General features: G+C 33.0%; 1 protein-coding gene across 1 annotated transcript; it reads right to left on the bottom strand.

The window, feature by feature from the left end:
* Positions 1 to 22,609: 22,609 nt before the first annotated feature.
* LOC143582227 (glycerate dehydrogenase HPR, peroxisomal-like) lies at positions 22,610 to 24,135 on the bottom strand (the record flags this gene model as incomplete). The annotated part of the gene is made up of 7 exons (XM_077064841.1): positions 22,610 to 22,761; positions 22,937 to 23,051; positions 23,287 to 23,331; positions 23,444 to 23,629; positions 23,708 to 23,782; positions 23,877 to 23,968; positions 24,063 to 24,135. Coding segments are annotated over 7 exons (609 nt in total), but the record flags the coding sequence as incomplete, so codon positions are not given.
* Positions 24,136 to 24,198: the final 63 nt, after the last annotated feature.

Here is a 24,198-nt window from a genome sequence, read left to right as displayed (position 1 = left end):
TTTCTTATACATTTTACCTAATTTATCCTAATTTATGGCATTCTTTATGGTAAAAAAATTCTATCTTTGTGAAACATATAATACAAGCGCTAGTGCATTAAACACACATGGATGTACACACTACTATGTGAAGCATCACCTTTGTTTTTATGGATTTTCTAGGGACGCCCCACCAATTGCTAAAATACCGCTCAATACGCCGTGTATAGCTCTATACGCGGCGTATTAAGCGGTGTTTCTAGAAAACACCACCAATTTTGTCTTATTATGTTTTTTTATTTTTTTTTGTTTTTTATTTTGTTATTATTGTTATTGTTATTTATCATTATTATCATTATATATTAATTATTTATTCAATATTTAATATTATTTCGGTGAAAACAATTAACACATATATATACCAAAAACTTATATTGATATACTGTACAAATAAAAGAAAATACGACAACTAGAACATAAAAATCTACGATAGGAAGTCGTCCATGTTCATGCCCAAGCCGTTGTCGTGGCCCCCAAACGCCGCGACAACGTCGGCGTCGTCCTCTCCCCTGCACCTAGGCCCCAAACCGTCCGCGGCATCCACGTCGTCGCCCCATCCGTGTCTCACGCCAGACGTGCTCGCCTCATGGTCAAAACTAGGGGGTGTTGGTGGCACGGTGTACTGCTGTCCAGACAGCTCCGCTACCCGACTGTTAACAAGCCAATCGATCTGGCGCGACATCTGGCTCATCCGCCAGTCGATGTGGCGCGGCATCTGCCTCATCCCCAACTCAAGGGCCTCCAACCTAGCGTCGGTGGCAGGACCCAGACGCACCGCGCGATATGTGCGTGGAACGTGCTGCGTCGGCCCCTAACAACAAAACAACAAAAATATGTTTAATACGAAGACGAATTAAAAGAAACGATAAAACGATAATATATTAAAACGTACCTGAGATGCGCCCGGATCCTCACGTCCGTCACCACCGTCGTCTGAATCCCCGCCGGCCTGAGATGCCCCTTCCCCCGCGTCGACAGGCTCATGGACAAGCTCCACCTCCGGTGCCACGACCGGGGGAGGCTCGATTAAAGGCACCAGGACGTAAGGCACACGTGCCCCCGCCCCCGCCACCAGTCGGTCGTACGGGCCGTTGGGCCCGGGGAACGAACACACAATGTGCAAGCCGCCGCAAAGGCTGCGGTCCATCGCGCTCGGAGGGGTCGGATCGATACGCAGGCCGTCCACCAGGGCTCCATGGCCCAGAGATATCGCAAGCTGGGTGACGTACCCGCCACCCATCAAGGACCCTCGTGCCTGCCTGAACTGGTAGGTGACAAAATAGTCTGCAAACCCCCTAGCGAGGTTGTAGTGCGTGTGAGTCAGCAGACACCTAAAAAACAGGTCGCGCGGGCTGCAGTGCTCCGCGCCCTGATTGCGACCCGCGATGGACGTCACAATCAGCCTGTGTAGGTACTTGTGTAATATAATATAATATAATATTATTAATATATATCTACCTATTCTAATAAAATAAAATGTTTGGGACACGTGACGGCCGGAGAATGCCTCTCAGCTACAACATCCCGCCAATTTGAACCGGGTCATTCCTTAGAAACGGGTCTGATCCATATTCTTAAAATGGATCTTATTTTATACGTTCTCTCTCTTCTCTCCTCCTTCCCTCCTTGAATACTTCTCCGTCTCGTGTTAGGGTTTCAGACCAAATCTTTTAATTCTACCTTTTACGATATTGGTCTGGTATGTTTTCATATCCTTTTTCCCTTAATCGTTTATAATCTTGAAGGTTTTAATCTGTTAGGATTTATAATTTTTGTTTGATTGCTCAATATCCTAATTAGGGCATCGATCTGTTGGCGTTTGAGTGTTCTTACAGTTAATAGAACCTACAAGTTAACAATATTGTATGTGATTATGCAAACTTTAAGGAGGAGCTTGCATCTGCAAAAGGAAGAGTAGAAGATTATTGAGGGATTTCTTACTCTGAATGACTAATCCGAGTACTGGTCAGCCTGCAAAGGAGAGAGTTCATTTTATCTGTTCCGGGTAATTCAGAATCAATTTTTTTTGTTATTGGAATCAAATGGATGGAAAAAAGAAAGAAGGCAAAGAAGAGTAACATGTCTTCCTGGATTTGGCCTTGCTATCTTGTGTAGGCAATCACAAGCTTCCAAGCAGATGCTTCAAGTTCATAAACACTTGTAACGCCTCCACAAACTCCATGTCAAATCCATTGAGGTATTCAAATGATTGTGTTCTCTTTAGTCGGTTTTAGATTGTAGCTTTTGAAATATTTAATTTGGCATGGGTTTTGATGAATCATGATGCAAATTATGTTAATTTTAGAGCTATAATTTGCAATTTGTGCTAACAAGAAATGAAATTTAATGATTATTTGCATGATTTGAACAGAGGGCAGATACGGATATTATTGATGGTGTAGTGTGTACACATCTCTCACTAACCTACTTTTGATCACCCATTTCTCAAAGACCATAAAATCCAGGCTTCTTTAACACCTTCAAGATTCAAGATTATATTTTCTTACCAATTTATAATTTTTATTAAAAAACATTTTTTTTTGTTTATTTAGATGAGGCTTAATTATCATCTAGTAGGTCTTTATGATGAACACAAGATGAGCACTGAATCCAAACAAAGAGAAAGCATCCACCAACCATGGCACGTGAATGGCGTGTGCCTTGAAGACACCATACCAATAAGAAGAAAAAATGAAGATGTTTTGAGGGCAATTTCTGTTAAAAATCGTGGGAAGAAGAAGCATAATAGCTTTCCTTTCGTGCTCCTACAAGCATCTCTAAATCTACTGATCCTGATATTGATAATGAAAGTGGTCGTCACTCGTCAGGTAATGAATATATTCGATTGAACCATCTTCTCTATTTGATCGTAGGGTTTGTAATGATTGATTTTTAAAATCAATAACTGATATTACATTCTCTTCTAGGGTTTTAACATGTTTGCATATGGGTTCAAACAATCTTGGACAGTTTCAATTGATTACGGATTTCATACGGGTTATACGAGACCGAGGCAGTTCATATATGTGGAGCATAGGTTTATATTTGCTGAATATATATTGTGAACATAAGTACATCGAGATCGTAGAAGAAGTCACTTGGACAGTCAATATGTTGCCTCTTATCGTTAGCAAAATCAAATAGAGAATTCTGTAGTGGCCTTATTGCAAGTTTATTTTTCTTTTTAGCAATCTGATTTAGATTTTGTATGACGACATGTTTATATAAATATATATTTAAGGGTAAAGGATAAAAATAAGAAGTTTGAGAAGGATTTGTGACCACACACAAAATCTCTAAAAAAATCATAAATCAAAATTTAAATAAAAAAAGAAAAAATAAAAAAAAAACTAATACGTTTCCTTGGTCATTCCCATTCAAAAAAAAAAGAACGTTGAGAATACACAATGCTCAAAAAAAGACACAATGACTAAAATAAACAAAAACATAATGATAACTAAAAAAGACACAATAAATCGTAAAATATAAAACAATGTTAAGTAATATAACACAATATCAACAAAAAAAGACAATGGCAAGGAAAAAAAATAAACAACCAATGACGAAAATAAAAAAAAGACACAATGATATTTTTCTCTCATTATTGTCTTTTTTTCTTTTTCTTTTTAGCGAGGAAGATTGTGAATACATTTTTGTGTTTTTACTTTTGTCATTTTTTTATTAAATTTTGAGTTATGATTTTTTAAATTAACTTTTATGGGTTTTTTTGTATGACTATAAATTCTTCTCATACTTATCATTTTTGTCCCCGTTTGTAGAATAACTTAACCCATATATTTAAAGCATATAAACAATATAAACGAAATAGTTTCCTTTTTTAATAATTTTTCCAATCCCGTGTAATACACGGGTTCTAAATCTAGTTACGTTATATTAAACAATACAATACATTTTAAGAACGTACCTGTGCAGCGGGTCCCTAATAGCCGAGACCTTGGACTTGGTGTCCAAGGGCTTATCCCCGAAGTCCTGATCGTTGATGGCCCTCCACCATACCCGCAGGTCATCCTCCGGCATCATCATCAACATAATATTAAAAAATTACCTCCATGTCGTGTCGATGTCATGTCAAATCTCCTCGGCTCGTGTCGTAATCCGGTCGTTGTCGGTCCAATATAGACTCGTGTTTGGATGCTCGGGAGAGAGTTTGAAATTTTAAATAATAAAGGAGCAGCTGAGTAGCTGGCTCCATATAAGGGGCACAAATGGACACAAATACGCTGCGTATAGATCTATACGCGGCGTATTATGCCTATTTTTATTATTTAATATTATTATTTGTTTGTTATTTATTTATTAGTATTTATTATTAATTATTTATTAGTATTTACTATTGTTATTATTAGTTATTAATATTAATATTAATTTGTTACTTAATTATTATTATTTATTATTTATTATTATTAGTTATTATTATTTTTATTTATTAGTATTCATTATTTATTATTCATTATTTATTTAGTATTTGTTATTATTATTAGTTATTAATATTAATATTAATAACTAATTTAATTATTATTATTATTATCATTATTATTTTTATTTATTATTATTAGTTATTAATATTAGTATTATTTATTTATTCATTATTATTTATGTATGTATATGTGTGTGTTTGTGTCTATATACATCCATTGATACATTTTTTTCTATAAGCTGTCTAGATCTGCGTTAGATGGTTCCCTTTGCCAATCCTCGCGTATCTGTTCGTACTCCTTCAAACGTTGTCCGTACAGTGTTTTCCATTCGAGTGCCACCGGTACGGCGCTTCTTTCTGAATTGCGGTTCGGCGTAGGCATTGGGAAATCCCCTACCAGTTTGTTTTTTGTTTTTTTTTCTTTTCTTTTCTTTTTTGTTATTTATGATTATTATTATTAATATTATTTTATTTATGAATAACATATTATAATTCACAATTCGGCAAAGGGCGTTCAGTAGCAGGGCTTATATGGGAAAATTGACATTGCGAAACGACCTTTCAATTTATTGGTTGTTGTTGTTATGGACATCTTGAATCAGTTACAGTGATTACCTTGGAAAAAACTGACAGTGCCAAACGAACCCTTTCTTGGCTGCTTTCGCTATCGGCATCTCAAATCCGCCTCTTCGATATCTTCAGACTCCAACTGTCTTGACATTCGGCCACCACCGGCAACCGTAGTTGTGTTCACTCAAACACATATCAATCGTCACTAAGCTTAGGCTTAGGCTTGTTATTAGTTTTATTTTTAGTTGTGGGTATTCTAAGTTGATCATTTTGCGTATATTAAAGAATTATCGGCTTATATATACGTATATATATATATAGTATATGTGCGGTATTAGAATTCATTGCGCCTACATAACCAGCACGAGATCGAGATACTAGTTTGATGAGTTTGAATCTCTTGGATCCGCAGAATCCGCTAACGACAGCGAGAACGTGAGCCCATACTTTGGATAGATAGGTGGAAATTCGGTCATTGCTCCAGCTTAACGAGTACCAGACTGAGATATTAGCCCGGACTTACCTGAACCGGTTGACACGTATGCTGACGTGGATTTAGGCTCGGTTGACGCTGATATTAACACATTTGCTTAAACCTTTCGTTAATACCAGCATAATACACAGTGAAAGCAAAAACTCAAACAACAATCCATACAATAGCAATTCTCTTCAACGACCACTCAAACAAGAAGAACAGAAAAATAATGAAGAGAATTGTTATTGTATGGATTGTTGTTTAAGTTTGTGCTTTCACTGTGTATTATGCTGGTATTAACGAAAGGTTTAAGCAAACGTGTTAATATCAGCGTCAACCGAGCCTAAATCCACGTCAGCATACGTGTCAACCGGTTCAGGTAAGTCCGGGCTAATATCTCAGTCTGGTACCCGTTAAGCTGGAGCAATGACCGAATTTCCACCTATCTATCCAAAGTATGGGCTCACGTTCTCGCTGTAGAACAGAAAAATAATGAAGAGAATTGTTATTGTATGGATTGTTGTTTGAGTTTGTGCTTTCATTGTGTATTATGCCGGTGATAACAAAAGCTGTAAACAAACGTGTTAATATCAGCGTCAACACCGACCCTAAATCCACATCTGTATACGTGTCAACCGGTTCAGCTAAGTCCGAACTAATATCTCACTCTTGTGCTCGTTATGTTGGAGCAATGACCAAATTTCCACCTATCTCTCCAAAGTATAGGCTCACGTTCTCGCTGCCGTTAGCGGATACCGCGGATCCGAGAGATTCAAACTCATCAAACTAGTATCTCGATCTCGTGCTGGTTATGTCGGCGCAATGAATTCTTATACCGCACATCTACTATATATATATACGTATATATATAGCCCGATAATTCTTTAATATACGCAAGATGATCAACTTAGAATACCCCCAACTAAAAATAAAACTAATAACAAGCCTAAGCTTAAGCTTAGTGACAACTGATATGTGTTTGAGTGAACACAACTACAGTTGCCGGTAGTGACCGACGGTCAAGACAGTTGGAGTTTGAAGAAATCGAAGAGCCAGATTTGAGATGTCGATAACGAAATCAGCCAAGAAATTGAAAGTTCGTTTGGAAATGCCAGTTTTCCCAAGTAAGCCACTGTAACTGATTCAAAATGCCCATAACGAAACCAGCTAATAAATTAAAAGTTCGTTTCGCACTGTCAATTTTCCCAAATAAGTCCTGCTACTAAACGCCCTTTGTCGAATTTCGAATAATAATATGTTATTGATAAGTAAATAATATCAATATTAATAATAATCATAAATAACATTAATAATAACAAAAGAAAAGAAAAGAAAAGAAAGAAAGAAAAATCATTATAAGACAACACTGGTGGACTTTTCTAGAAAAACTCACTAACATAACCAGCACCCGCTTGATATAATACAATATAACATAATACAATATAGCATAATATAATATAACGTAATATAATATAATAATAACACAATATTATTATATTATATTATATTATACGCTCTACGAACGTACCTCCGAACGTCTTGCGTCGGCGCCTAACACCGGCATCTGAATCTCTGGTGTACATCAGGTACCTAATAATAATAATATTTTAGTACTAATAATAATATAATAATTAATATTTTTAATATTATTATTTTAATAATAATAATAATACTATTTTAATAAATACAATAATAGTATTTTATTTTATTAACAATAATATTTTCATAACAACAATATCTTAATAATAATATTAATATTTTAATAGTAATAATATAATAAAACATCTAACAATAACGGTAACAGTACGAGAAATCTATGTTAAGTTTGGGAGGCCCGGCGAACTAGGGTTACCGTAAAACAGTTCAGGCTCATATAGGTGGTGTCTATATAGTAGGCATGGTGTAGTATAACGGTCGGTGCCTAGACAAATTTCAAAAGTAAAACCATTCACCAAATCTCTGTCCTAACATGTACTAAATAAAGATAAAACGAAATCTGGTTTAACTTCGACTGACCGTTAGCTTCGTCCGGCATCTCCTCGTCCGACTCCGGAAATATATGGTTGTTGGTGTTGGTTGAATGAAGAGGGTGAGGGTGAGGTAAAAACATAAAAAAAAACAGAGAAAGGATGGAGAGGGAGGGGAGTGAGCCGGGCTCCAATAATATACAAAACCCAATACGTCACGTATAGACCTATACACGGCGTATATGGTACGATACGACAACCCTATAACTGGAGTACAGGCTAGGATGTCAGATCGTACACTATACGCCACGTATAACCCCATACGCAACGTATTAAAGAGGTATGGGGGTGTCCCTAACAGGACCCTTGTTTTATTGAAAGATGTCCTACACTACTACTATGTCATAGTGTATGTGTATTTATTTATTTGAAAATATTAAAGATAAATAGGTAAAGTAATCCCAATAATTACAACGAGTAAACTTCTGGTATGAATGATGAGTAAATAATCGCAATGAGTAAACTTCAAATTCAATAATTGATATCTCATTCATTTTTACATTGGGTTACATTTTTATATTGGGTTAGGCTAAACGTATATCATTTTCTACTTGTCATATACCCCGCCCCTATAAAACAAAACCAAAATTTGTCATATTCCTCCTTTTGAAGTTTTTTTATATTTTTTTCTTTTTCCGAAACAAAAAAAATGTTTAAAAACACTTCATTTAAAAAAAATAAAATTTTTACTAAACTAAATAACAAATGTTTTTAATTTACAAATAACTTAAAATGCTTTCTTTAAAAAATTTTAGAATCATTTTAAAATTTTATTTCTCTAGCTAGTAGTTTCATTTTTTATAAAATTTATTTAAAAAAAATTAATGATATTAAGTCTTCTTAAAAATGATTACTTTTTAGATTCGGATGCATAAAGTTTATGTCACCTAAAAAAAATAACCAAACTTGTTAATTAAGGCATATGCTATTTAATCCTTTTTATTTATTAAAAAACAATACGATTTTTTTAAATGTAATTATCTCTAAAAATCAACTTTAAAAAACACTCTTCAAATAAATTAAAACACTAGGAAAGACATTTTTTTAAATGAATAAATAGCGTATTTGGTTGATTAAAAAATATTTAATAATAGATATAAAAAGAAAAAAATAGTAGTCAGAACTTTTAAAAAAATTGAATAAAAACGTTTTTGAAAAATACTAATGATAATCAAAGATAGAATAACGGAGAAGAAAAATTAAAAGAGTTGCATCATATTAATATATAAGTTATGGGGAGGGGGTACATTTAGTAAAAAAGAAGTTGATGGATTACGTTTAGCAACACCCTTTAGCATTGTCTTTTATAGTAGAACTTCAAACAGCTAAGCAATTATTAAACTAAAAGGTAATTACATTTAATATTAGTTAGACAAGTTCTTACAATTCAAAAATTCAAAAGAAATTATGCTATTATTGTCATATTTAATATATAATTGATCAGTTACAAGAATTAAATGTGTTATGTTTTGACAAATAGCAATAACAAAATTTGTAATTTGTATTAAACAACCAAATTCGTAAAACATTATGAACCAGATAACACTTTTAGTTTGTTTTTAAATCTCTTTTTTTTAACAGTTACAAGATAATTTGTTTTTAAATTATCTTCATTCTACAATATGAAAGAAACTCATTGGCCATTATAAAGGAGAAAACTCTTTAGTGATACCTGAACCAAGACACTCATCCTGTTTAAACCTCCTTAAAATACAATTTTTTCACACTATCATGTGATTTAACTGTCAATGGCTCTTAACCTAGTGGCACGGATGTTTATTCTCATTCGATTCAATAAATTGAGATGATTTTAAGAGTAGATTTAGAGGCACACGCTACTTTAAAGAAATATTTTAACCTTTAAAATTGGTTCTTCGGGTTTTAAAATATTTGTAATTCTTAATCAAACTTTTCACATCTCTGACTTATATATTTAGAAATAAAAATGAATATAAGATTATAAGGTCAGATTATTCTATAAAACAGGGACAAAAATAAGAAGAATTTGAATCAAAAAAAAAAATACCCTAAAAAAAATAATGAAAAATTAATATAAAAAAATTCATAACTTAAAATTTAATAAAAAAAACGAAAAATGTTTCCACCGTCTTCCTCTTTCACAACAAAAAAAGAAAAAAAAAGGACACAATGTTGAGGAAAAAAAAGTCATTATGATTTTTTATTTATCATTGTGTTTTTTGTTTAATTTCGTCACTGATTGTGTCTTTTTTTCTTGATATTGTGTTATATTACTCAGCATTGTTTTATATTTTTTTGACATTGTGTTATAATTTGCGATATATTGTGTCTTTTATTATTTATCATTGTCTTGTTTGTTCATTTTCGGCATTGTGTCTTTTTTCTCGATATTGTGTTATTTCGGCGTTTTTTTTAATGGGAATGACAGGGGAAGCATTTGGCTTTATAAGTTTTTTCGTTTTTTATTTATATTTTGAGTTATGATTTTTTTCATTATCTACTATTATAATAAACAAAAATGATGGTTCGACTACATATCCATTAATTGGTCTAATATTTTGCCAAGTGTCACCCCTATCTTTTCATCTTTAATTCTTAATTATTTTATTAAAATAAATCATTTAAAACCTTCTTTAACTTATCCATTTATCACATCAAAGCACCAAAATTCTAACATGTTTTTCCTCATAATATTTAATTTTAACAAAAAGAAATATTTCTTAATGATATTCTTTTACAATATTTATTTTAAAATTTTAATATGGCACTCTATTGTTTCTTACAATTTAATGACTTATACAGAATAATAGCCTTAATAATTTCAGATTAAAAAGTAAATGTTTTAAATTTTATACTTAATCTAATTTTTAATTTAAACTATAATCTACACTTAAAACTTTAATTTTGAAAACCATTCGTGATTTTTAAAATCTTTCACTTTCCGACTATAATTATAACTTCTATTATATTCCAAAAATAATAGTAATAATAATAATAACATGCTCAAAAGTTTAGAAACTAATTTTTATATAATCTTACTATCCTATTTTTTTATTAAAATTGGTTTATTTCACATAAAAAAACAAATGTTAACAACAGTAATTTTCATTGTTGGTCATGCGGTGTTACATGCTCATATGCATCAAATCTAGATAAATACCTTTAAGGAAAAATACATATAAATATGATCAAAATATCTAACGGTTGCTGCTATCCCAAACCTATAATGGTTTCATATTGTTTGGGATGTTTTGTTGCTTTGAAAAAATGAAGCTGCTTTTTATATATAAGATAATGTTTTTTATGTTTTAAAATACTTATTCAGTTTTTATGAACTAGCATTGTTTTAAACTCTTAATATCTGTGTTTTGCTTATATATATATATATATATATATATTTGAATGTTAAACACAAATACTAATTATATTGCTTTATAATATAATATATTTATTTAAACTTTGTGTATTGTTTATTTAAGTATTTGTATGAGTTGTATTAATCTTATTTTTAAACACTATTCTTTTTAAAAATATAAATCTCTATATCAAATTAATATTAATACTAAATGATTTATGTTTTTAGTAACAATCGTGTGTTATTAGTAAGAAAAATTAATTAAATAAACTTTAAGCATTATACATACAAAGAAAGTTTTTAGAGATTTATGTCGCACTTTTTAGATTAAAATTAGATATGGAGTCAATATTCTAATATTCAATGAAGAGGGTAACTACAAATTTTGGATATGAAGAAATATTTAGAGATTAATGAAAAATTACCATATAATTTTCTTTGTTTTTTTTATTTTATGAAAATTTTATTGTATTCAACGTTGCAATACATATTCATATTCATTCATCTAATACCAAATTTTACAAGTATTTCACATTGTTTTTATCTTTTGTTAATATAGTTTACCCAACCCGTGTTTAACCTAGTTTTTTCTAAAACTATTTTAGAGGTTTTTTTAGTGGTCGCAAATCCCTCTCACACTTCTCATTTTTGTCTTCTGGTGTATTTTAAGTTTTCCCAAGATTATAAATAGATACATGTGACAAATAAGAGATTATTTAAAAAGGATGAGTATTTAGGAGTATTTCTTATGGAAAAAGCTAGTAATATAAAAAATAGTTATACATGTTTTTGTTAAATTTTATATTATTAAAATAAGAAAAATTGGATTTGAATAATTGACGTAGGCTGTCGTGGTCTACTCAAAAACAATTAATTAAGGACTTAAATACATATAACTAGTACAGGTAGGTAAGGTCGTCTCCACAAGGACTCAAGGAAAGTGCTAATTTAATATAACTAAATTAATTAATTAACTAAGGCGGACAGACGATGTCAAGCGGTTTTTAGAAAAAGATTTAAAACTAATTATTACTTAAAAACGATTTGTAAATAATATTAATAAAAGCATTCATTCTAGGTTCGGTTAATGTGACATTCAACTTAATCCCAGATTCGATTATATTGATTACGCAGTTATTACTAAACCAAGTAGTTGGATTGTGATGTCAAACGATACCCTAACCGAATTGATGACACAATGAAACTCGGTTTACCTAATCACCAACTTATGTTTGTTAAAACCAATTAAGAGATAATATTTGATGATAACTAATCAATGACACAAGAACTTAAACACTAAATGTTGATGAAACCAACCAAACAAATAATGCATTAATTAATAATCCCAAACACAAATTGTTTAAATAATCAGTCAAAAATTAAGCAAGACTAAGGCAATAACTCAATCAAGCTCATAAACATTAAGCATACGAATATGGTCAGAAGTTAAAGTACACAAAAAACTAGCCTAGAATGAACAAGAAACCTAGCCAAGCATCGGCATATTGATTATATCACTTATCTTGATGAACATGCAAACCCGAGATGAACCGGAAGCCTTGGAATGGTGGAAGATCGTCCTAAGCAGCCTCTTTTGCTTCTGGAAGTCGTTATTAGCCGAATGGGGAGGTTAAGGGGTTTAAATAGGGAAACCTAAATTTTTGGCCAACTTAAGCATCTTCGCGTATCGCGAAGATGTCCCAGCATGCTTCTTCGCGTATAGCGAAGGACAAAATAGTCGCGGCCGACATCCTGCAACTTGCGTATCGTGAAGTTGCCCTTTGTTGCATCTTCGCATATCGCGAAGATGTAAAACTTCAAATTTTCATTTTTTCTTTTCTTGAATGCCTCGTGATGCGTGTACGTCCAATCTCTCACTTCTAGATCTTCGTTCCAAGCCCGTAAATATCCTCGTTAAGCTCCATAGCTTCCAGTATCTTGAAAACACGTAAACAATGCTTGAAGTACCAATGTTCATTCGATTATTTAACTAAATATAACTAATTAATATATAAAACTAGCTAACTTTTACCCAACCATCAATAATCCAAACTATTAACCATATGGCAATACTAATCCCAACTATCACTTTGACCAGTGACAATCCTAACTTTTAATTTTGTTACCATTGACAATCCCTGTAAAAAAGAGTTAACTTCGTTAAATTTTTTTTTTGACGTGGCGTATGACATGGCACTAAATTAGAATTTTTCAGGTTATTATTTTCTTCCGGTTATTATTTTTAGAGAAAGTTACTATAATACGCTTGTTAATAAAAACGTTAAAAAATAAAATTAGGTTTAAAATGATATTTAAAGAAAAGGAGGCCAACCATTATCCTCCCCTCACTTCATCTCCTCGCGCAACTAAAACAACCACCACCATTACTACCGACCATCTCCTGCTGCTAACCACCACCACCACTTTCGGTGACCCCAATTAAACCCTCTATCTCCTCACCACAGAGCCCGCCCAAAAATCATGACCTCAAGTCACAATCGTCTTTTTCGTCTAGACCCAACCAAATAACAAGTCTTTGAATTCAATTTTGCCAAAATTGAATGAACTGGTCATATCAATTTTAAGGTTTTTAGATAACTTCCTAAATCGTTGCTAGCTAATTAGACACAACTATCGAATCCGGCGCGGGTAACCGATTCTGGCAACAAATTGACGAGCTTTGGTTTGGCGAATAAGGAAACAATGAAGGAGCTTTGTGCGAGATCGGTTAGGAGTTTATCGACATCGGAAACAATGTTTTCATACCCGGCCCGGACGTCGACTTGGAAGCCTTACCGGGTCAAAAGTCGGACCGACCCGGGAGGGCGGACCGGCGTTTGACCCGGATGACGTCATAAAAAACTATATATATACATATATATATATATATATATATATACAGATAAAAGATCCAATACAATAATCTCTTATTGTACATTACATAGTCGTACGCGACACCCTTACCCTCTTGATTTCAAAAAACACGCGATGGCAACATTGTAAATTCTTTCAATTCGTTTCCATCCCAATTAACAGTTACGATCATTCAAACATCGTTACTGATTCCATTGCAATCTTCACTTCAATTGAACTGAAAATTTGAAAATTGATTTCAACTGATATAAGTCTAAATACGTTCCAGATTTGTTCATATGATGCAATCGATGGTCGATTGATGATTCTTGATGATTACGAGATTATATGAAGTGATTTTAGCGTTCAATTTCATGTTACAGATAGTTTACTTTCATAACTGAGCTTTTGAACGTTTAAAGGTTTGTCTAGAACGTTTAATTTCATATATGAGCTCTGGTTATGGTTCTGAACTTCTAAACATAACTTCTAAACTTTTTTGTTAAGAACTTTTAAACAAAACTTCTAAACTTTTTTATTCTGAACTTTTAAACTTGAACGTTTAAAGGTGTTCGTTTTTTTTCAGAACGTTTTAGTGTCTTCAGTTTTGTTCAGAACGTTTAAACGTGATATTTTGAACCGTAATCGGAGTTCAATTGAGTACAGTATTCTGCAATTTCATAATCGATTGATGAATCTAAATCCTTCTACACATCAATTTGATTGATTACATCATCATTTTTTGATCAATTATGAAGATTCTTGATGTTCAACGACGTTTCATTTTTATTTTGGTTTTTGACTTTAGAGATTTCATACTTTAAGCTCTGATTAGGGTTTATAATTGGATGAGATAGAGCGATAAGTTCAGAATTATGATCAGAATGGATTTGTAATCGACGACTCTGATCATGAACTAGTTTGGGTTATTTACGAACCTGCCACCGTGCATTTTTTAATCCAACGCTCTGGAAGGTCGCGTACGTAATGTACGATAAGATATTATTGTACAATAACCCAACCCTGTATATATATATATAGGGGATGGATCTTACGAGAGGTGATATTATAACGAGAAGTGCGAGAAATGAATCTAAACCATTGATTGCTTTTGATCAATGGCCTACAATGAAAATGACAAATTCGTAATTAAAAATATATATTTATGACATATATTTAATTAAAAATGGTAGATATGTCCATTGTGGTGTAGGCCTCATTAAACTAGACTTTAATGTGTTCAGCTGTTACTTTAAATGAGTAATCAATGCTCGTTAGATAGTTAATATGATTTTATTTTTTTTAATTAAAATTATGTATATTATGGATTTAATACTTTTTCATATAGTTATATACAATATATTTAGTTAATGCTACATTTCATTTGTTTTGCATACACTATATTGTATAAGTAAACTGATTCCTACACGACATTAGTTTTAGTTATGACTACACAATATTTGAAAGTGTGCATGCACTACATTAGTTTTATCTACACCACATTAGATATTTATAAACTATATTATTTATAACTACACAATATTTGAAAGTGTGTCTACACTACAGTAGTTTTGCCTATACTATATTAGTTATGACTACACAACATTTAAAAATGTTCCTACACTAAATTAGATATGTATGCCCCCTACATTAGTTATGACCACACAACATTTGCAAGTATCTCTACACAACATTACGTAGTTGCGTTACTAAGATAATCCTACACTACATTAATTAATTAAAAGAAAAAAAAACATTGTGTAGGCTGTTAAAAAGTAATATATAGATATATGTTGGTTGTGTAGTAATTTTTCATTTAATCTTTTTTCAAGCATGTTGGTTGTGTAAGGATTTGATGGTTGTGTAGGGGCGTGTAATTTAATAATCGTGTACATTATATTTGTTATGACTACACAATATTTGAAAGTGTGCTTACACTATATTTGTTAAGTCTACACAATATTTGAAAGTTACATTACATTAGATATGTCTACACAACATTAGTTATGCCAACACCACATTTGAAAGTGTACCTACACTACATTAGTTATGACCACACAGATACACAACATTTGAAAATATGCTTACACTATATTACGTAGCTATATCTACATTACATAACACCAACACTACATTAGTTGATTAATATAGAGGAAAAAAAAACTTTACATTGAGATCAAATAGAAAAATAATAATAATAATAATAATTAACCATATTTTAGAATAAAATGATTTTAGATCGAATGCATAATAATAAAAAGGTTTTCTCTTTTTTTTCCATTCCTTTTTATTTTTTACAAAATAAAGTGTATGTGCTACGGATTATTACACCTAAAAACGTAAGGTATGAATTATGTAAAAATATTAATCTAGCCGTTGCCTTCCTATTATTATTATTATTATTATTATTATTATTATTATTATTATTATTATTACTATTATAATATAAATTCAGCCTTTTGTTTGATCAAATACACATGTACACCTATGTTGATTTCTATGTAGTAGCAGCAGCAGCAGCAGCAGCAGCAGCAGTAGTAGCAGTAGTAGGAGTAGTAGGAGGAGTAGTAGGAGGAGGAGGAGTAGTAGTAGTAGTAGTAGTAGTAGTAGTAGTAGTAGTAGTAATACTAATAATAATAATAATTTGTAACTACCATTTTTAACTCCCGCAAATTTTCGTTAAAAAGGTTTATGTCTTGTAGAGTTTATATTTTTAACCGAGACCCGATTTGGCATTCTTAAAGGACCTATTTGTCATTCTTGTAAGTCATGTTATTAAACTTTCGGCTCAAGACATCATATTACAAGTTTGGGGGCCAGAGTGTAAATTTATTATATCAAAAACCCTAATCTTTCTTCCTCTTGTTGCTGGTCCGATCGGCACCTAAAGGGCAGCCCCCATGACGAATTTTTTTTATTTTCCAGCCATTACCAAGCCATCTCCATCCAATTAAATGTTAGTAACATGTCAAAGAACTTTGCTTTCACCATTAAACCCTTTGTTGAACACGTTAGGGTTGAGTTTTGATTATAACAGTTTCTGACATATTCGTACTTGTTTATTGTTTGGTCTTTAACTCGATAAAAATTTATTGTTTTGATGGGTTATTGTTTCCATGATGTTCTACTTTGAGTCTAGTTTCCAGAAATGTATAATATGTAATTTTTGGACGGGATTTGAATGGTTTTTATGAATTTATAAGATCGAGTGTCAAAGCTGATGCGGGATGACGGATTCTGGTCTGTCTTCCCGACATCATAACTCTTTTTCAACAAGTCCAAATTAGTTGGTTCCACTTCTGGTTTTGAGTTAGGAATCAAACCCAATTGGAATCGTTTAATTTGATTCGGTAATGATTTTTATAAAAATAAAACCATTTTGTTGTGCACTGAAATAGTTGCACGTACCTTTTTGTGTTGGAGGAATTTTTATAATTTTTGTGTCCGCTAGAAAAAATATAATAAAAATATATTTATAAACCTAAGACATTTATTAAACTTTGGTAAAAATTTCATAAGTCATTTATACGGTTTTCCTATGTAATAAAATATATCTTTGCATGCTAAAATCTGCATGTTATACTCGTTATTGATCGATACGTTCGTTTTAGGCTTAACCGGTGGCTGCCCTTTCTCGCATCTTTCGGGGCTGTTATAATCGAAGTTCGTGCTCCGTCATCTTCCTAGGTATGTCTAGTGTAACATAATTCAATATAGTGAGCTAAGGTTTTCGTTCGATTGGTCAATTAGTGATAGTTTGAAAACAAGGATTCGGTTGTCTAGTTTGTGAATTGTTGTGTTTAACGCGTTGTTTGAGGGAATTGACAACCAATTCGAATGCTGTAGACTCGGTATGATTTTTTGGCTGTGAAAAACTGATTTTTTTAAGTATTGGGGCTGAATTGGTTGTCGGTTACTCAAATGGATCGGTACAGCGCAAATTCGCGTTTATTGGTAGTTTGTGCATCGTGCTTGCGAATTACCGACCCATCCAACTCGTGTAGTGTCGTGTGGGCTATTAGGCTATGAATTTATCAATTTGGGTCCACACGGGGCTGTGTTGGATGTTAAGTGCCTAAACAACTCTTAAATGCGCATATTAATTTCACCTAGTACTTCCGGGAGTAATTTGGGAATTCTTTATTTCCGAGAGTATCGTGTTGGTAAATATAAAGCCTCGGGGGATGTTATAATTGAACTTGGTGAGGTCGGGGATTTAGGTAACTCGAATCATATTAGAACGCCTCGTATGATAAATGAGTCCTTTCAGTATCGTTAGTGATTATTGTGTATAATCCGGTAGGCGTGTGAGTTGTGGGATTACTTAGGGGCCTTCTAGGTCGTGGTGACCTTGTGCCTCGTGTCAGGTGAATTCATGATGTCCTATTTCACTCTTTTCAAGTTTTTGGCTAGCATACACACCGAACTGATTTTACTTGACAAACCGTTTAAATGATTTTGCATAAGTTTACTTGTACTATGGTATATTTTGTAATGATATTTAAGTATGTATACACATGTGATACCTTATGGCCCATAGGTTGACTTGTAGTATGGTATATCTTGGAATAATATATATACGTATGTTTATACATGTGTTACTTTATGGTCAATGATTGGCGATGTTAATTAGTCGTTATCGACTAAGGATGTTGCATATGCCTACTTTGTGTTTGCATACAGTGGATGGAATGTCACGTGTTTGGGTTGTACGTGTGCTCGACCCTTATGTTATTACTTGGATGTTATGCATAGGGATATAATTATATAGATATGTAAGTATGAATACTTATCGTTTATTATGGCCTAATAGTTCATATCCCGTATTATATCTAAACTCTTGGAATTATTTATATAAATGTCGTTTATTAAAACTTGAACTCACTCAGCTCAAGCTGATTTTGTGTGTATGTTAGTGTGAGTTTCAGGTTAAGGGGATGATGCTTACCGCTATGGACGTGCTCGAGATTATTCGGTCGGTTGAAGGCATAGCTAGTCGGGAAATTAATAATGAAAACTGTTATTTTTAATTACTATTTAATGCATTTAAATTCAGTTTTGGGCATATTTTCCGGTTTTTAGGATTTTGTTTTTGACACTTATGATTTCGGCTGATTGTATACTCTGAACTAGTTTTTTTTTTTATATTTTATTTTATTTTTTACATGAAATGGATTGCCTTGTGTTTAAAAAAATTTTGTTAAGTTTTTGGGAATCTAGACACTCATTATTCCGTTGTTATTTACTCTGAATCGGTTTAAATAAAACGAAGTCTTTCTTGGTTAAATTTTTATAAGTCTTTGATATGCTTACCAACTGTAGGATTCCCGGAATTCGGGGTCTTACACCATTAGTTAGTAATTTATCATTAACTAAACCATTAATAAGTATGAGTTACAAAACAAAACAATTTATATTTTACTAGTGTACCATTGTATTTAAATAATAAGACATTAAAAAGAAATTATGTGATTGGTTAGAATCACTTCTCACAATAAGAAACACTTCTGAAATGAATCTAATTTTATATATATATATACATATATAATTCATATACATAAAAAAAAATAATAACTAAAAATCACAATAATAACAAACTTCAAACTTTAATTTTTGTTTATGTTTTATATATTGTTTTTTAAATATATATGATTTATGTTTGATTAATAAAGATATCATTGAAGCTTGGTTGGTTGACTCATGGGGTAATTATTAAACATTCTATTTTGGAAATGACCCATGTTCGAATCCCGGCATGCACATTTCATTTTGGATTTAATGAAAAAATGGGTTTTACCGGTTCACCCGTTAGGTCACCGGGTCTGGGCCAACCATCACCCGCAAAACCCGCTCGGATTTTTAGAAAATGACCCAAAAATACCCTGACCCGATATAGGGACCTGGTCCCAGTCCGACCGGTCGGGCCAGGTTTCAAAACACTGATCGGGAAGGGAAGGATATTGGGGAAACGGTGGAACCAATGGTTGTAGGTATTGCCGAGATCTCGTAATTGAATTGGATTTAAGTTTGACAAATTCGTGGATATGAGAATTTGGGGCGTTCGCGGTTGTCGGCGCCGGTGAAGGACTGATGGTTTCAGGTTATTGGATATTTTGGCGGGCGAAAGGGTGAATTGAACCGACGAACGCCCGAAATGGTGGAGTTCCTAGGCGTTGTCAAAAGAAGAATAAGTTGGGAGGGCTACGTTTTCGGTGGTCGGTTGCCAGGCGGTAGTGGTGGGTGTGTTCTAAGGAAGACAGATTGAGACTGGGATAGGAGATGCAGAGACGGGAAGAACCGAAGAAGCCAGTGGATGGCTGGTCTTTTTCTCATTTTAGTTAGTTATTTATTTTTAATAATAAGGGCAATTCAGTAAATTTCTCCTCCAAATAAGATGAAAAATTATAAGTGAATGCCATGTAAGATGTCACGTCATAAAAAATTAATGAGGTTAACTATTTTTTTTTACCGGGATTCCTAGTGGTAACAAAATTGAAAGTTGAGATTGCAACTGGTCGAAATAATAGTTTAGATTATTATTGATCGATAGTTAATAGTTTGGATTATTCAAATCCAATTTTCCTTAAAATAATGTAACATAAGATATCTTTTGATCTTAGGTTTTTCTAAGAGAAAATTCCCAAAATAGTTCATTTTAGAGAGAGAGTCCTTAAAATAGCTATTTTTCCTCAAAGTTTTTAGAATTTAAACTTTCTAGACGCATTGGGAAAAGATAATAATGTTGGGGTAGCAGTACAAATTTATAAAGAAAGTTAGGAAGGAGATCAGATTTGAGAAAACAATGAAGGAAAAGTCCAAATTATTTTGAAATCTTGGAGTAAAAATTCAGATTTTTACTAAACTTTTTTTCTTAAAAAACCGTCTTGAGACTGTGTTTTGTTATGTTTCCTATATTTTTCGTCCATGTTTTCAAATTATAGGAAAAAAAGATTTTCAAATCTTATCTAGAGGGACGAGATTCTACCACCACCACCACCACCGCCACTATCCACCACCACCACCGCCACTATCCACCACCACCACCACCCACCCATTTCCTGCCACCATCCGGTGGCTCCACCGCCACCGTCTCCGGCGACCTTCTCACCGTCAAATCCACCGACCTCTCAACCTCTCAAGTCTTATATATGGGTTTATTGTTATAATAATTAATATCAAAACCCATGTATAAGACTTGAGAGGTTGAGAGGTCGGTGGATTTGACAGCAAGAAGGTCGCCGGAGACGGTGGTGGTGACGGCGACGGTGGTGGTGGAGCCACCGGAAGAAGATGAGTTGGATAATACCCAGTTGGCCACGCAAACTCCAGAACTCCACAACTAACTCCCTTGATCATGGAACAACAACAGCAAAAGCTACCTCTCATCTCCAACAAAAACATCCTCCGTACGGCCTCCCACACCTACGACGAGCTCCACAGCTTCCATGGGGTATTTGACAGCTTCCATGGGGTATTTGACGGCGAGCTCCACAGCTTCCATGGATGTGTGTTATAATAATTAATATCAAAACCCATGTATAAGACTTGAGAGGTTGAGAGGTCGGTGGATTTGATGGCGAGAAGGTCGCCGGAGACGGTGGTGGCGACGGCGACGGTGGTGATGGAGCCACCGGATGGTGGCAGGAAATGGGTGGGTGGTGGATGGTGGCAGTAGTAGTGGTGGTAGAAGGCGAACGGTGGGTGGTGGTGGTGGTAGAATCTCGTCTCTCAAGACGAGATTTGAACAATCTTTTTTTCCTATAATTTGAAAATATGGACGGAAAAGGTAGGAAACATAAAAAAACAGTTTCTCAAGACGCTTTTTTGAGAAAAAAAGTTCAGTAAAAATCTGAACTTTTATTTCAAGATTTCAAAATAATTTGAACTTTTCATTTATTATTTTCCTAAATCTGATATTCTCCCTGACTTTCTTTAAAAATTTTGTATGCTACCCCAACATTATTATCTTTTCTCAATGCGTTTGGAAAGTCCAAATTCTAAATTTTTTTTTTAAAAAAATGACTATTTTGAGGACTCTCTCTCTAAATAGGACTATTTTAGAAATTTTCCCTTTTTCTAAACACTAAATATCATTATAACCTATTAATGGTACAGTCATACAACTGCTTAAAAATTGCATCATACTCTTTTTTATTATATTAGAACATAAAAAATGGAACTCCGGAATATAACATATACTGGGAAATTATTATTATTATTATGAAAAAGATGCATGTATATTTTAATCTTAACATGCTAACGTAAGAAATACTACCAATTTATGAAAAAATGAGAATGTAAGAAACAAGACCAACTACAATACCAATCTACATAAACAGTGATTTATAATAACAAAGGAAAAAAATCTAAAAATTACAACAAAAGAACCAAAATTAAGAACAAAATAATAACAGCAAATACCATCAAATACTTATAGCAACAAAAGAAAGAATCTAATAATAACAACAAAATATAAATCAACAAATACTTATAATGTCTCATAATTGAAAATTAGCAAACACGAACAAAAAATAACAGCAAATATCTATAAAAATAAACCTTATAATAACAGCAAAGTGGTTCTCACCGTTTTCATGTTAAGAATAAAATGTATCTGATTTTGTTTCTTATTATTATTATTATTATTATTATTTACACATCTAAATGAGTGTTTTTGAAAGTTTTAAACCACATAACTATGATTAAACTAAATTTACATGTTTCAGTATAAGTTGTGACATGATTATTATGATTTATCAAATACCAATATGCTACAAACTCCACACGTCAAGAAATAGAAATATGTTTTTTTTCGGTAGACAAAACAGCAGATTGATATCATCTTCCTGTTTATAGTTTTCACTTTAACCATAAATCAAATACAGTTTCGCTTGTACATTGTACACACAAAGTAGTCACGTGACGATAAACAATATGATAAACAATATACGCGTAGACAATCGAAGGTTATTAACGTTATCCAAGAGAAGAATAGACCATCTTTAGAGCTTTGAAACGGGCAGTCCTGTATTTAACGGTAACAATTAGTAGTTGCAGGTTATCAGCCATGCAAACCGAGTAAAAAAACAACTCAAATGATGCTTAGTGTGGCGGTTTCTTTATTTGTCCCCGCACGTTTTGTGTTTTGATTTTTGAACATCATTTTAAGACAACGAAGAGTAGCATTTCAAGCGACTTACCTATTGCTTTAGCATTGACAATGCTCGGGCATGCTGCTGGGGGCGACGAGTTCTCATCCAAAAACGGGTCAACTGCATTCGGGTTTGACCAAGTTGGATACCCTTTTATTTTTCCCTAATTTTCAAAATAAAGACAAAAAAGAAACATGTATTATTCATTTGAGTATGCACTATCAATTGGAACAGGTTTTGAACAGAGTAAAAAAACTATTAGTTTTTGGTGAGAATTAAGTAGGTACAACATGCATTATGATCGGAGGAAACGTTAATAAACTAAATAAATATCATTACTAGAAGGATCACCAAAATGATTTATACGTAATTATGCAGCGTATTAAGAAGTTGCATACCACTACGTTTAATGCAGCAAGTGTGGCCATTCCCTCACGAGTCCACTGCATAAACCGAAAACTAGGATTTAGAAAAGTTAACTCTAGACATAATATAATCGTCTTTGGCATTCATTAGCAGCTAAAAACAGTATAACTTTTATTGAAAACACTGTACCTTTGATGCAGAAGCAATATGAGGGACAACAATGGCATTTTTCATGTCGGCTAAGCCTGGTTTCATGTATGGCTCATCCTCAAAAACATCAAGACCAACTCGGAACATAGGATTGTGTTTCAAATGCTCCAAAAGAGCTTCTTCATCAACCACTGGTCCTCTGCTGCAGTTTATAAGGATCGCTTCCTATACGATTAAGTTCAACTCTTGTTTACCCTTATTGCACTTCAATGGATTTAAACATTTGAAAACATAAACTTATACCTTCTTCATCTTAGAAAGCCTTTCTTTGTTGATGAGATGATAAGTTGTTTTGTCCAATATTGGATGCAGACTTATCTAAGTTACCATAATAATAAAATAAATAAATAAATAAACAATATATTATAACAAAACCAAAAGGATAACGGAAACACATATAACAAATTCTTACCACATCGGCCACTTGAAGAACTTCATCCATCGATGATGCTCGTCTCCAGGTAACAGGTTGTTCTCCATTGGCTTTCAAGAATTGACCATAAGCTGCAAATTGCATATTGCATATCAGTTCATATATGATTACATTTAAATAACTAACTTTATGTTAAAAAAATGTACAAAATGGAGTGAGTCATGCCTGTAACAAACTTCTCTAAACGTGTCGCTTGGTAGAGATCATAATAGATTAGATTCATCTTGAACCCTTCAATCTGATAACCGTATAATTGTCAGTTTTAACCGAATTACAAAACACTGGATTAACAAGATTTTAC

The sequence above is a fragment of the Bidens hawaiensis genome, unplaced genomic scaffold (genome assembly GCF_021521415.1).
Source record: "Bidens hawaiensis isolate Kalapana, Puna unplaced genomic scaffold, B.hawaiensis_p1.1 tig00031503_1, whole genome shotgun sequence".
In the NCBI taxonomy this organism is placed as follows: domain Eukaryota; kingdom Viridiplantae; phylum Streptophyta; class Magnoliopsida; order Asterales; family Asteraceae; genus Bidens; species Bidens hawaiensis.
This window is presented reverse-complemented; position numbering and strand designations above follow the sequence as displayed.